The sequence below is a fragment of the Mustela putorius genome, unplaced genomic scaffold, assembly GCF_011764305.1.
Source record: "Mustela putorius furo isolate JIRA1106 unplaced genomic scaffold, ASM1176430v1.1 tig00000421_pilon_pilon_pilon, whole genome shotgun sequence".
Taxonomy (NCBI): domain Eukaryota; kingdom Metazoa; phylum Chordata; class Mammalia; order Carnivora; family Mustelidae; genus Mustela; species Mustela putorius.
In genome coordinates this window covers 6,203,237-6,218,694 of record NW_025421375.1, presented here as the reverse complement: position 1 = coordinate 6,218,694, position 15,458 = coordinate 6,203,237, and the positions used below count along the sequence as shown (strand labels likewise).

Genomic DNA, 15,458 nt, shown 5'->3' with positions numbered 1-15,458 from the left:
TACTGATACTGTGTTTTATTGTTAAAAAATATCTTTGCCGATGGGGCACCTGGGTGGCTCAGTCATTAAGCATCTGCCTTCAGTTCAGGTCATTCTGCCAGGGTCCTAAGGATCGAACCCCATATTGGGCTCCCTCCTCTGCGGGAAGCCTGCTTCTCCCTCTCCCACTCCCCCCTGCTTGTGTTCCCTCTCTCACTGTGTCTCTCTCTGTCAAATAAATAAATAAAATCATCAAAAAAATTTCCCCAGAAAACAGATGATATATAATAGGGATAATGGGGTTTGAATTGTAGCTTTGTCTTTGTCTAGTTGTATGAACTTCTATGAGTCTCAATCCCCTCAGTTATCAAATGGAAATGATAAAGATATCCCAAAGAACTGGCGTAAGAAGCACATAGCGACATACACAATCTATTCTGCAAACAAGATTGCACCAAAAAGGACAAAACCTGAAATTTGTTTCTACATTAGATTCACTCTCTCTTCAACTACTTCACCAAATCACTTTGGGAAAACAGTCAATCCTGCCTTTCCCAGACCAAGCTTCATTTCAATGGAAAAATTAAATGGATATAACGTTCCAAAAAAAGGCTCTCCTATGAAAGCTATAGGAAGAAAGGTTTCCCACAAGCTGAACATCAAGATGGAAAAAATATTCCCATTTAACAAAAATGTTTTCTGCAAGTAGACATAATACATACATTTAAAAAGGACCAAACTAGGATGGCAGGAAGGAAATATCATGAGATGAATGAGGACCTATGGAATGTTACTTTTTATATCTCTTGTCTCTTCAAAGAAAGAAGACAGTTTGAGGATCTTTGAAATGCCACATGCTACTTTGACTTCAGTTTTTCCTGAGACGAACACTTGGGTTGAGTTGCCATCCAGCTGGTACATGGTCATAGGAAAGGTTAACCTGGCCAATGTCTAACCATGCATATAGAGGCCTGGGAATATACAAACTTAATGGACTTAAGAAGACAGAGTTAGGAGGGAAGGAGAAGGATGCAAAGTCACGGAGTGCATACCAGATGGCACACAGTACACTGCACATGCATCATCTCATTGTTCAGCACTGCCACAAACCAATGCCTGACTCTTCTCCTACGTTTCATTTCAAGGAAGAGCAACACCACACGTTGTTCAAACTAGAAAACCAGGCACCACCTCCAACGCTCATTTTTTTCTCTCCTGCGGCATTTAACCAATCACCAAGTCCATGGATTCTACCTCGAAGTTGTATTCGAATCTCTCCTTCTCATCTCACTACGATTTTTTGACCCTTTCCAATCTATTGCTTTCACTGAAAATGGAGTGCTCTTTCTAAAATATATATTTACCTTATCTTCCATCTGCTGGAATTATTTCAAAGGCACTCTTTTTGCCCTCAATATCACAAGACCCCAGTCTTCTTACATTTGGGTAAGAAGACTCTCTTCAAGACATAGGTCTTTTATCCCTTTACTCTCCTCCTTCAGTTCTAGGCACTGGTTAGAGCATTTTCGTTCTCTTCCTCTGAGCATTCCTTGACCCCGTGTCTTGGTTAAATACTCCACCTATTTACACAGCCTGAATTTCTTCCATTGTTGCTCCTACACACTATTAAAAACATATGTATATACGTGTGTGTGTGTGTGTGTGTATCTATGTTTGCACTATATATAAATAAACAGGGATGCATGCTATTGTGGGCTGAATTGTGTCTCCCAAAAAAAACATGTTGAAGTTCCTTCACCGCTCCCTCCCCCCATTACCTGTGAATATGATCTTATTTTGGAAAGATCCTTTTTGTAGAAATAACCAAGTTAAAATGAGGTCATACTCAATTAGAATGGGCCCTAATCCAATATCACTGGTGTTCTTATAAGAAGAGAAACCAGAGACACCAGGAGAAGGTTATGTAAAGACAAAAGGATTGGCAGAGAGGGAAGATGGCCCCATGAAGATGAAGGCAAAGGCTGACTGCCACTATTAGAAGCTGGCACTATTAGAAGCTGGGAAGAGGCAACAAGATTCCACCCAGAGTCTCAGAAGAAGCATGGCTCTGAGGACACATTGATTTTGGACTTCTAGCTTCTAGAATGTGATAGAAAACATTTCTGTTATTTTAAGCAACCCAGTAAAGAAACCGGACTGTGTAAGAAATTTGGGCTTTCTTTACCCTGATGCAAAAGAGTGCAACTGAAATGATTTGAGCAGATAAGAAACGAAGCTGAATCTGTATTTTACAAAAAGCACTTTGTTTACAGTGAGGAGAATATAGTCTAGTGACTTGAGTGTACTTTTTTGTAATCAGTGAGGGGCATGTATATAGGATGAAAGTATAATTTTCTATATATTCCTCATCTCTCTCCTCAGAATGTAAATTCAGAGACTTGTTTTTTTCTCTTCATTCATCTGTCTTTGGTAATCAAGCATACACACTGGTAATTCCTAAAGTAAGTATTGTTAAGTGAATAATTTTTTAAATAACTGAATTTTTCACAGTAACCCTACAAAGGTATGGCTCTAGAGAAAAGAGAACTTACTTTACTTCCTATCCTCAGTACCCCACATGGAGCAGTTTTTTGAGAGAAGAAATAAACAATGTTCAGAAACTAAGTAACTTGCCAGAAATTAACTAGTAAGGTAGTAAATGAGCTCACTTCATCTTTACCGTATCTTGCAAACCGGGGGAGAAAGAAAGAATATGCATTACATCTGTTAAGCAACACCAGACTTCCACAAAGAAGTGGATTACAAAACACAGAAGGAAAACGGCTAACTCCTTGTTCCTGACATCACCACCTTTAGAATAACTGGTAGACATTTGATACTAGTGACTTAGGTCACAGACAGAGATGGAGAAATAATCATTCCACTTAATTCCTTTCTAACTACTCACTACAGGAGTTATTAAAAATGGAAAGAACTTCTTTGTTAGAAACTCAGTTCTTTGTAATGTTGCCATAATGTAAATGTCAAAACTCCATGATCCAATTTACAGCTTATTTTTTAATTGTACTATTCATGTTAAAACAATACCCTATGAGGAATTACTTGAAAGAAAGTCTTCTCTTCCTTTTTGAAATGGCTTATTTTCTAAAATGGCCATACGCGACATTATAAATACGTAGATTCATTACAAGAGAGCCAGTTGATAGTGACACTTGGTCTTTTTGATACACATAAATTAGGTATCAGCTGATGAATTTCATTAATTATAGCTACAAAGTACACTTTTTGGAATCTGACTTCAAAATAACCTCAAAGTTATTTTTAACAACAGCACATGTTCTATCTGTAAATTTATGCTACTCACTTTTATATATTTAAAACAGAAACCAGCTTTGTGCTTTATAGCAAATATAAATGGGTAATTTGGATAATGAAAATAAATGAATAACAGCAGGACTAATAGAGCTGATCCTATTTGTGATGCCTCATTAACTCTGGACAGGATGCAATTCACTACCCTGGGCCAGGAGCTGATAATGGCACAATGTGGAGCTATTAGTAAAAGAAGGTTGCAATAGGAAATTAACAGAAGGTCTGTTCATTCACTGGGACATCGGTATCCCCTTTTGTATGTATAACTGCCTTAAACCGTGCACTCAAAAAGAGAAAAAGTCAACGGCAAGAAGTAGTTGGGTTACTACTATTACTATCTCTACAGGCTAGTATTTATCAAGCTTAGAGTAAGAACTTTAAATGTTTGATTACTTAATCCTCCTAGTAATCCTACCAGGTAGTTACAAATCTTAGCCTCATTTTGCAGGTGAGGAAGCTGTGGCATAGGAACTTGCTCCTATGCCTCAAGTCCCATATAAACAAGTGATGGAGCCTAAATTCGAACCAGGCAGTCTGACTCCAGACCCTTTGCTCCAAACTATTCATAGGATGACGAATGCTGCTGTCCCCGCCCTGCCCTCCGTACCCCACTCCAACTCTGCCTTCCCTCCAACTTCATCTGATCTTGAACTACAACAAGCAAATAGAAATCCCAGTATTTCTTAGTTTGAGATACAAGTTGGGGAGAGACACCAGCACAGTGACCTGCCAATGATGATCAGTTTCTAGAGTGGGAGGGAAGGGGTGGAGTGTGGTTTGAAAAGATATATTCACTAAACCTGTTGATTTCATGTATAAATGATAGTGTTGAAACTAAATAAAATCTTGGACCATGGGACATGCATAGTCAAAAATGTTGATAAACATTGACATTCTCTGACCTCTAGCCACCATTAACGAGTTGTAAGATCCTGGGAAAATCATACCTAGTACCAATATTTCTCTGGGTTGGACTAGATCTCAAAGACAATGTTCTCCAAATGCTGGTCTGTGAAGAACTATAACAATTTCTGTGTTCTAGAGGCAAAAAAAAAAACAACTAAGTAGAGGGTAGTAACTTTCTCATGTTCAAATTAAAGATTGTCCTTGATTCTGAAATCAGGTTCTTACTCTTGTCCTTGATATTAACATTTCAGTTAAGAAATGATGATGGTGAAATACATGATTTAAGTTCTCCTTTTCTAATGCTCTTAGCGGAATAAGAAGTTACTTGCTTTATCTCCTTCTAGAAACTTTTTTGAGTTGTTGCAGGGTTATGACATCTCACATAGGGAACCACAAATTTTATGTATTTTTCAAGTTAAAATGTTTAGGGTTTTCTGCATTTCCACAGCAATTTACAGTTAGGCATTTTCATATGAATATCTCATGATAGTCTGAGAGACAGCCTTATTTCCCCCAGATTGAAAAACAGAATTCAGGAAGGCTGGTCAAGATTATGAAAGAAGAGCCAGATTCTAAGTCGTGTCCTTTGACTTTAAATCCTGTCTGCTTCTCAGCCCGTAAGTGCTTCATAAATCTGGTCAACCAACAGGATAAGGAGAGAGTTCTATAGAGAACTAATAAATCTGAGTTTCTGGGGGATGAGGACTAAGAGTCGTATCTTTTAAGAGCTCTCCAAGTGATTCTGGTATGCAGCTTAGTTTGGGAACCATTTCGGAACATCAGATGGTTCCTATCTCTAGCCACTCAGCCTCACCAGAGAAGTAGGAGTTTGGAAGTCAGACAGAACTCAGTACCTCTGGGCTGGTGCTGTGACTGAGCCTCAGTTCTTCATCTGTGAAATGAAGATAATGCTGCCTAATACGGAGAGTTGTAAGTGCAGCTGACCTTGGAATAATCTGAGGTTTAGAGCTGCCCACCCCTGTGCAGCTGAAAATCCATGTACAACCTTTGACTCTCCAAAAACTTAACTTCTTACAGCCTACTGTTGACTGGAAGCCTTGCCCATAACATAAACTGTTGATTAACAAATATTTCATGTGTTATATGTATGATGGACTGTATTCTTATAATAAAGTAAGCTAGAGACTAAAGAAAATGTTAAGGAAATAATAAGGAAAATATATTTTCTGGACTGTACTGCAATTTACCAATACAGTAAGTTTATATCACCTGTTTACAAGATGAAATGTCTCCATCAATATTGCTTTACTGATACAAAACACTGTAGGTGGTGTGGGTATTATTAATGTCCGAAATGCAGAGATCCTGTACAATCTGTGTTTGTGTGTGAGTTTTGATAGGTTTTAACTTTTTATGATAGATCTGTGCGTGTCCTACATTAGTAAATGATAAAATAGACTACCTCTACCTATATTTCATGCATTCATGACATAGCTAAATTTTTCTTAATTTTTTTGAAATTTCTAGGCTACTTGGTTCTTCTTCAGATTTTTTTTCAAATTGTTGCAAATTTCCAAATTTTTTCTAATGTAATTTGTTGAAAAAAAAATCCATGTGTAAATGAACCCATGAAGTTTGAACCCATGCTTTTCAAGGGTCAATTGTATTAGAAAAAAATAGACAAAAAATGCCTAGGTATGGTAGTCACTCAAAAATGGAAGTTACTTTATGATTAATATTACTACTATGAACGATTATACTGCCTAATACGACACTCCAATATTACTAAGAGTAAGGCATTATTATAAATGGTGATGATTCTAGAATTTTCCTGAAGCAAATCCCCAACAAATAGAGACAAGCCACTCAATCATGACCTTGGGACATTTTCTGGTCTCAGTTTCCTTCTCTATGGATTGTTAAGGTATCTCCTGGCTAGAAAGGGTTAAGATTCCACAGTCGTATTCAGTAGTTTAATAGTTGTATTTAATAGTTTGATAGTTGTATTTAATAGCTTAATAGTAAAAGGCCCAGTTTGAGGAAGTGGTTCTTTACTTGAGCATTAAACAGGTATTAACAGAAATAATTAGTACTTATGAATGACAACTCTCTGTAGTTACGCTGTCATTTTTTATCAAAGCAAGGCTATGTCCAAAGGTAGATATTTGCTTCTTTATACTTATAATTTATATCTGTCAGGCATCAAAAATATTTGAGACAGCTTGCCAAGAAAGTTATAATAAGGCAGAAAGCAAGCCAGAGAAAGAGCTAAGAATCCCCAACAAATGTTGTAGAAATGAGGGAAAATAGAGCAGAGAAAATGATTTTTTTTGAAAACTTAGAGAAACTGTTCAAGTGAAAAACTGCACATTTCATTTAGCATTGAGATTCCTGACAGTTTCAAAATTATGAAAATATGACTTTTTCTTGATGTTACTTACCAAAGACTAAAAATACAAATACACAGATAGAAGCTAAGTAAAGGAATTTTTTTTCTAAGTAGAAAAAAATGTATGCATTTAAACTCGATGAAGTAGTAGTGAGTGCTTTTCTTACACTGACTGACTCTACTTTTGTCCTTCTAAAAATGTCTACACTGCATTTAAACATTCCATCTTTATTCCTCCGTCATCTTGCTATCATCTGCTCCTTCCCTCTTTTTTATAAAGCTGAAGTAGGCTCTAATCATGAAAATACAGGCTGTTACAGTAATGGTAGCAAGGATCCAAAATTATACCCATTACAAATTCATATTGAGTTATAATTTTTGATCCCCTGAGCATGATTAATTTGATTTATTGCTTTCTGCCCTTTGCCCTAGTTTTAATCAAAATGAAAACTCCTTCCTGGTTTTAGGCTTAGTTTTCTTACTATTTCCTCACTGTCACTGCCCTGACCCAGGCTCATACTTTGCCTCACCTTGGCTGATCTAAGAGTCTCCTTCCAGATGGATTCCTTGGTTTTAGGACCTTGCATTTCAAAGTCCAACAACTGCAGCTATATTAAATCTTTTAAAGACAGAGCTCTGACTTTGCTTTTTCTCCACCAAAACACTCCTGGCCACCCACTGTTTGCAGAGTCCTGCCCGTCTTCGATTCAAGCATCTATGATTTTCTCCCAAACAATCTCTCTGTCTTCTTACAGTAGACCTTGGGGGTGCCCTGCTCTCTAGCCAAATAGCGTATTAGTGCCTAAAAGCAATCCCAGTTATTTCATTTCCTTTCCCATGCTTTTGCCCCTTTTAGATATTCTTTTCAGATACTCTATAATTTACATTTTCCACCCCCCCCAATCTAAAAAGTTAAACTCATAGGAATTGAAGTGAAGGAGGCATCTTATACTTGTAAACCAAACATCCAGCACTATTACTCCATATTTACTATATATAAAATTCATACTTTCACTGCTGAGATAGGATTCCCTTTCGGTTGCCAACATATATGAGGCCAGCTGGCAGGATTAGTCGAGGAAAGAAAGAGGCCACGTTGAACTCCCATGCCACAGAAATAAATGAAACCTAATTTGCTGACCTGTCTTGTTTATTTTGGTCCATTCATCAGTGTAATACAGTACAAACAGCTTTGGACTAGGTATCAAGAGACCAGGAATTTAGTTCCCTTTCATGATCAATCATATAACTTTCAGAAAATCATGTAATTATTCTGGGTTTTTTTCTCAATTTGCAAAATGGAACTCTGTCTGGTTTTACTCCAGTAGGAAAAACACATAAGAAATTATTATTTTATTTGCCATTCCCTACAACATAGCTTCTTGTCTATATGCATTTGCTTTACAATTCTCTATTATTCCCAAAGCTGTTATGGATTTCACAATTCCACACCAGTGAAAATCCCAGAGAAGGAAGCAGGCACCAAATATCACAAGTAATACTCAAATATATGGCTTTTTAGGACATTGACTAGATAATCTCTTAGGTGTTTCCTAGCTCTAAAATAGTTAAGATTCTATATTCCAATTTGTATCTGAAATTCACATATCTCTTGTATATAAAGTCATTCACAGACATATATATATATATTACCTTGATCCTTCCACTTGGGAAGTGCATGGACATGCCGCAATTTCCCTGTCTCATGATGTTAGATTTTATGAAGGTTTAGCATGTCTGTCTCGCCTCTCATATACAGAAAATCATTCAGGATACCTCACGTTTCTTACAGTAATTCACATTACAGTTATTCCTTTTATATGTAAATATAGGTTTAGGTTTTAAACAAACATGTGAATTTGAAAAGACAAATTACTGAAACATATTTTACACTTATTCTTATATTGCTAGCTGAGATATTAGAGATTCTGAAGAGAGAAAAATTTCAACCAATATTGTCTTGGAAGAAGCAAAGATTCTCAGAATGTCTACTTAGTGAAATACAAAAAGTATATGGTCAAGTATAGCACATGGGAAATTTTAGCAACTACCTGCTCCAAAAACTAGGTTGGTCACCCTAATCCAAAGTTGAAGATGGCAAATACATCGCAAACATATTAACTACTAACTTTCTTACTTCTTACTAACTAACTAACTAGTTAGTTACTAACTCCCCACCCAACTGATAAATTGATACCAGAAATCAGATCTCTTTATTATCCCTATTTTAAAGACTTGCCTGGAGGAAATCTGACTTAGCTCACACTTCCATGCCTTTCAGGAGTTTGCCTGAACTTTCAACAAAATTACAATTACAATAATGAAGAAATAAATTTGCCAGGAGTTCACGTGGAAACTTCAGAGCTAATCTTACCCAAGGTATTCTGAAGCTCTAAGTAAATGAAAATCGATACCTCCAAATACACACACACACACACACACACGCACGCACGCACGCATGCACACACGCCAGAAATGCACATGCAAATACATTTTAGGGACAACCAAGGTAGAGGCAACTTCAGAGTCTAATACAAAACTGACACACACAGTCAAGATCTTTCAGCCTTTCATATTCAGCAGAGACTCAAAGAAAGGAAAAACAATTCCAGCCCTCTTTTCCTTAACATAAACTACAACATTTGTAGTTTCAACTGAAATTAAACCTCAATTATCAAATCTGTCATCCTTCATAAACTCTATAAAAAGGGACATTGAATGATTGAAATAGCAGGACTATATGAAAGGTATTTACATAGAGGCACTAAAACCTTCTGGGAAAATAGAATGGAAAGAAACCAGCACTTACTTGGCACAAACCACTGATGCACATATCCAAAGATTCTGTGTAGCAACGGGTACCATCTAAGACTTTAGGTGCAAGTTCAACAACCAGGGTTGTTCCTTTGGCTTGGCATTTGAGTGAACATGGATTGTCAGGGTCATTAGACACAGGAAGCCATTCATAAAACTGGCCATGGTGCTTGACATCATTGTGAGCGGAGCATTGCTGAGCCCGGAAGTCACCTGCTTCTGGTGGGCAGTCCTGGAGAAGAGAGGTGAGAGGGACACACAGGTGAAAAGGGCAGCCCAAACAGGGAACTGGGGCAGCCATGTGGTCTGTCAAAGTCTTAGAAAATAACACAAATGTCCTGGTGTTAGAGATGGACACTTGTATATCATGAGGGGGTCATAGGATTCTTTGGCTTTGAACAATGTAGAGCTTTGAGAAAGTGATCACCTGGAAATATATTTTTGGATTAAAGCTAAATGGAAAAAGTAACCAACTTGAGATCGATCTGATTTATACCCATTTCGTTGGTTAAGTCGTCACCCTGGAATCTATTTTCTGAAATATGTTGATTGGTCCACGGATCCCTCCCCAATGAAATACCATTTTGATTTCCTTGTAACTTCAGTAGACCTTACTAAAGTCAGAGGGTTAGTCAAAAAACATGTCTGCTGCTTTCAGTTCTAATAATGAAAGCTATGACAGTATTATAACAGCTCACAGCACAAAGCTGTGATAGTTTCCTTCAAACATTTTTTGTGTAATTGTGAGTTTTTCTAAAACTTAGGCTGCACGGTATTTAGAATTAAATATGGGGAGCAAAAAAGAGAAAAGAGCATTTATATCAGAATTTCCTTAGCATAAGGCAACACAGCAGAGTGCAAAGGTTTGGACTTTTCAGATGGGAGCAAAGCTATGATATAGTGGGTCTCTCTGAGACTAGGTTTCCTTTTGTTTAAACAGAGGCAATAATACTACTTAGCCTTCAAGGTCACTGTGAGAATTTCATGGGCTTATGTCAGCCAAATACTGGCATAAGAAAGAAAGTACATGGTAGCTATTACTATGATTATTCAATGAACCCACTGAAGAGAAAAAGCTGGAGAATTACGAGATTCTCTGAATTTGAATTTTAAATCACATTGGCAGAGACCAGTGGAAAATAAGAATGCTTTAAATGTATATCTTATAAAGGGCATTTTAAAATTAAAACTATAACCCAGGATGGCTATTATCTAAAACCTGATATATTTTAGTGAAAGCAAATGATACTCAACTTGAAAAAGGCAAGAATCACCCATTCCTCAGAAAGCCTTTTGCATATATTTATTTCATTCTCCATGTGTTCAGATTAGAATTTAGTATGGAAGAGTATAGAATATCCATTTGTTGGGGAGCCTGGGTGGCTCAATTAAGCATCTGGCTTCGGCTCATGTCACGATCCCAGGGTCCTGGGATGGAATCCTACTTTGGGCTCCCTGCTCAGCGGGCAGTCTGCTTGTCCATCCTCCTCTGTCCCTAAACCCCACTTGTGCTTTCTTTCTCTTTCTCACTCTCAGATAAATAAAATCTTAAAAAAAAAAAAAAAGCCTATTCATTTGTTGAAAGGCCTTTTCTATAATTTTTTTAAAAACCTCAAATAGGGGTTTGCATGTGGCCTTTAGCAGGTCTTGGTTACCACATCATCATTTTTAAGGGTTCTTCTTATACAAGGTTGCTTTCTCTGAAAATCTCTTTAAAGAAGCACGGTGAGAATAGCATTACTCTATTTTATAAAAGGGAATTTCTGACTCTTTATTCAAACTTTAGTGGTAATACCAAGCCACATGTAAGGTTTTAATATTTGGGGCAGCATAAATTCTTTCTAGCCAAGATGGTGGATAAACATACACTTATTTAAGATGAACACAAAATAGTTTAAAATGCAATACAAAATCTCAAAGGTATTTTACTGATATTATAATACATGTTCTTGGAGTGAATAAAATATAGTATTAAGGGAAAAATTATATAATATAGGTATAGACACATAGGTACCCAATGAGGCTTAAGTGATTTCAAATATTGTCTGAAAAAAAGTATAATTAAAATTCATTACTTATTGGGGTGCCTGGGTGGCTCAGTGGGTTAAGCCTCTGCCTTCGGCTCAGGTCGTGGTCTCAGGGTCCTGGGATCGAGCCCCGCATCGGGCTCTCTGCCCAGCAGGGAGCTTGCTTCCGCCTCTCTCTCTGCCTGCCTCTCTGCCTACTTGTGATCTCTGTCTGTCAAATAAATAAATCTTTAAAAAAAAATTCATTACTTATTAATTTTGTAAATGATAGGCTACAACTTAAAAATTTTTTTAAAAACCTATCAGCTAATAAGCATGCTGTACTTTGTCTTTTGTGATAGTCTTTCTTCATGAGAACTAAAACAAAAACCACACCCTACAAAACTATGCCATGAATCACACAACAGGTAAGTTGTACGATGGTAACACAAACTGTCTGAACTTCAGTGTTTTAATGCAGGCTCCTTTCAGATCATGTATTCCAAAATAAAAGCAAAAACAGATTTTAGCAGTCACTCTTCATGGGTTCATGTTAAAAACAAGACCACAACTTGTTTACAAATCTGCTTAGCTCTCATTCATTAGCTTCTGTCCTGAGATAGCCCTATGACTGAACATTGCCTTCCAATCTACACATCCTCTTCCTAAAGTTCCCCCATCTGAGACACAACAGAGACCATTAATAAAAGCTGCTATCTATGATCAACAAGTTTCCTTGGTGGCCACTGAATGTGAGCTCCTACATCAGAACTGATAGCTTAGTTAATAATGTTTATTTTATTTTATTTTATTTTATTTTTCTGAGAGAGAGAGAGTGCATACAAGTTGTTCGGGGGCGTGGCGCAGAGCGAGGGGAGAGAGAATTTCAAGCAGACTCCCCGCTGAGTATGGAACCTGACAGGGGACTTGATCTCATGACCCTGAGATCATGAATACAAGAGTTGAATACAAGAGTTGGACATTCAACTGACTGAGCCACTTGGTGCCCCCAGTCAATGATGTTTAAATTAAGTGTTTTCAGTTGCATAATATCTGCCATCTCAAGAATCACATGATTTCTCAGTAGCACAAAAGAAATGCTGAAGTGGACTAAGGAAAGTAGAACGCTGGGGAAATTGTTCAGAATGGTCACAAACCCCTCTCATAATTAATCTTCACCTCTTTTTTCTAGAAATGAAAGTGAATCAGTGGTAAGGGAATTACAGGGTCAGGCTGAATCATCTCTGCATTAAAGTAATGAGGGTAATATATAATTAAGAGACCTCTTAGTATGAACCAGAGATAATTTTCTGCACTTATCCAATTCCGAGAAGAGTGTCAGTTATGTTTTTAAATTGATGTTACATCATCTTAGTAAGGACATAAAACTGCCTAGTCTCTTACAGTCCCTTCTATTCAACCAAATGTGTTGAGTCTTGCCATCTTTACTAAAATAAAGAAGACTCAAAGGCATTTAAAAGTAAAATAAGCAAAAGTTATAATATTAACACTTTTAGGTTTTCTTTTTCTGTGATGAAAACAGTAAACAGAAAATCGAGGAGCTGACTGTTGGTCCTGTTCTCAACTCACCTGTATCAGTGCAAGAGTATCTGTCACAGGTTTCGTGAACTTTCACAAGTGGAGAAATGTCCCTGAGAATAATAATGCTTGGGAATTCCTTAACTCACTTTTATCATTACTGCCTTTTCTTCCACCCATATTTTTGTAGGGGTGGGAAAATACATTTTGCTAAATTGAGAATGTACTTAAAACCTGGCGTTGAGAGTTGGAAACTGAACTTGAACCTTTTTAATGTTTTAGTTTATTTGTACTTGGCAAAATGCAACTTCCTGTTTTAAGAAAAAGGATTTAAGAGGACTTATAAAACAGGTTCAGAAAGCTTCTTGGACATCAAATAGCTCTTACAAAATAACATTTTGATGATTTAAGTGTAAATGAATCAGAAACATATGAATCAAATTTCCCTTGAAATACACATGTTTAAAAATTAAGGGAAGAAGGATTTGGCAAAAGCTCCTTTGTTGAACCCAAAACATCTCAAGCATAGTTCAAGACCCTCGTTGAACCCCGATACAGCTGGGATCACCCAGCTGCAGGTGCAGAAACTCAAGCAGAGTCATCATAGCTTCTTGTCCCTCCAGTATGATCATAATAATTACAGCAGAACAGCTCTCATTTGTATAGAGATTCACCCTATACCAAGTTTCTAGCTTTTAATTATAATTTGGTTCATGAGACCACTATTTTTCCTAATCCCCCCAGAAATCAGATTTAGAAACAGATGCCCTAATTGTTTTGAAAAAATATTTACTGTTTTATCCTGGGCATCACCTTTGAAATATTAGCTTCTGGAGAGATGCTTTATGATACCACGTCAACAGCTCTGCCCATGAGATGTGGTTTTCCTTAGGTTATACTGAATGTAGAAGGTAATGGATATGAACACTGTGATTTTGGGTCTCATAAAATCTTAGTAGTAAGAATCATGAGTTTTCAGTGAGGATAATGAAAGAAGAAAACAAGTGAATGATTTATATACTTATGCACTGAACCTGGCTCATAGGTAGTAATGATGAAAACAATTAAGATTATTGAAAAGTCTAATGGCTATTTGAACCAGACACATCCTCCATCAGGAATATGGCAAAAAACATGGTGTGGGAAAGATGCCCTGGATTAAAGGTCCCCAACTTCCAGCCTCTCTTATGTCTCTAGAAACGCCATCAAGTGGAGATGGGGCAAGAAAGAGCAATCTAACACTTTCCCTGGCCTTCTGTCTACTTCCAACTAATTGTAATCTGCCTGTGGATTGACAAGCCTGTATCAGTGTACTGACTCAGGACTTCCTCACTCTGAAAAAAAAAATGTATTTTGTTTAAAATAGAGGATCCCATGAATTACTGTATTTAGCCTTTAATACAATATCACAGGTTTTCTCTCCAATTTTTAAATACTCGATGTGAATAGCAACAGAATTTTTTTCTTTAAAAGGACAGAAATAAAAATCTGACCTCTTATTTGCTCCCATTATAATTCATAAAATCCGTGGAGTTCTGCCATATATGAATCCAATTCAAAACACTTTCTGGTTAATCAACTAGCCAGTGGGAAAGATAAGATGGATCCCAGATGTCCCCTGATGATGATAGGTGGATCAGATTACATTGTGGGATAAAAGGGAGTTAGGCTTTCCAGAGTTTACCCACTGGATGGAATATAAAAGATGATCTCTCGGCAGCTAAGGTGGGAGCATCTCAAAGGCCTTTAAGATGATTTTGAAAAAATAATACAGAAAATAGATTTCTTTATTTTCTCTCTTTTTAAGGAAGACATTTTCTTTCCAGAGGGACATGTCTCTGCTTTACCTCTGTCATTCGATGGTTGACCTCTTCTGGTAACTTTTGCTGTTTCACTTAATGTATTATAGGAGAGCCATATTTTGATTCTGTGGTTTTGTTTACAGAGTCACTATTAATAACTGATAATAATCAAGAAAACACAGAAAATGTGTTTAGGTGGCGACATGAACTGTAGCCATGGAAGAAGTCTATGCTTCCCACTCTACTTCTCTATCTTGTAACTGTTTTTCTGAATTTTTTATCGCCCCTTCATCCTGCCCTATCCACTCGTTCCTCATAAACGTTTCCATGCAGGAAACCAGAGCTGCTTAGTAAGGCATTTGCTCTCTTTGCTAGCAATTTGGGATTGCTACTTCATGATATAAACATATAGAGAAATTTATCAGCTACTTGATGACTTTAGAAAAACTTACTAGTTCTCAGTTTTATCCAAGAAACATTGGGAATCCTTGATGTACTGATGGTAAAATAGGAAGAGATTATAAGTTTCCTTCACAATAAATGGATGGAGGATCTGGAAAAATATATACCTAGAGCTTACAAATGTCTTAGCACACTTAAGTAGATGGCAGGCTGTCCTGTTTGTATATTTTTGTCTCCATTACGTGGCTCTCTGCTTCTTTTATTCAGAGTTGGGGTGATCATGGTATTTCGCCTGCCAGGTTAAGTATGGAGAGAGCCCAAACATCC

The 15,458-nt window shown here is 37.1% G+C and overlaps 1 protein-coding gene across 3 annotated transcripts in view; it reads right to left on the bottom strand.

The window, feature by feature from the left end:
- Window positions 1-15,458, bottom strand: part of ADAMTSL1 (ADAMTS like 1) — an 899,097-nt gene that overhangs the window by 284,502 nt on the left and 599,137 nt on the right. For all 3 annotated transcript variants that reach the window (XM_013063102.2, XM_004765700.3, XM_004765701.3), the window contains one exon: window positions 9,378-9,614. In XM_013063102.2, coding sequence (XP_012918556.1) covers window positions 9,378-9,614 — 237 coding nt within the window. The remainder of the gene's footprint in view (window positions 1-9,377; window positions 9,615-15,458) is intronic.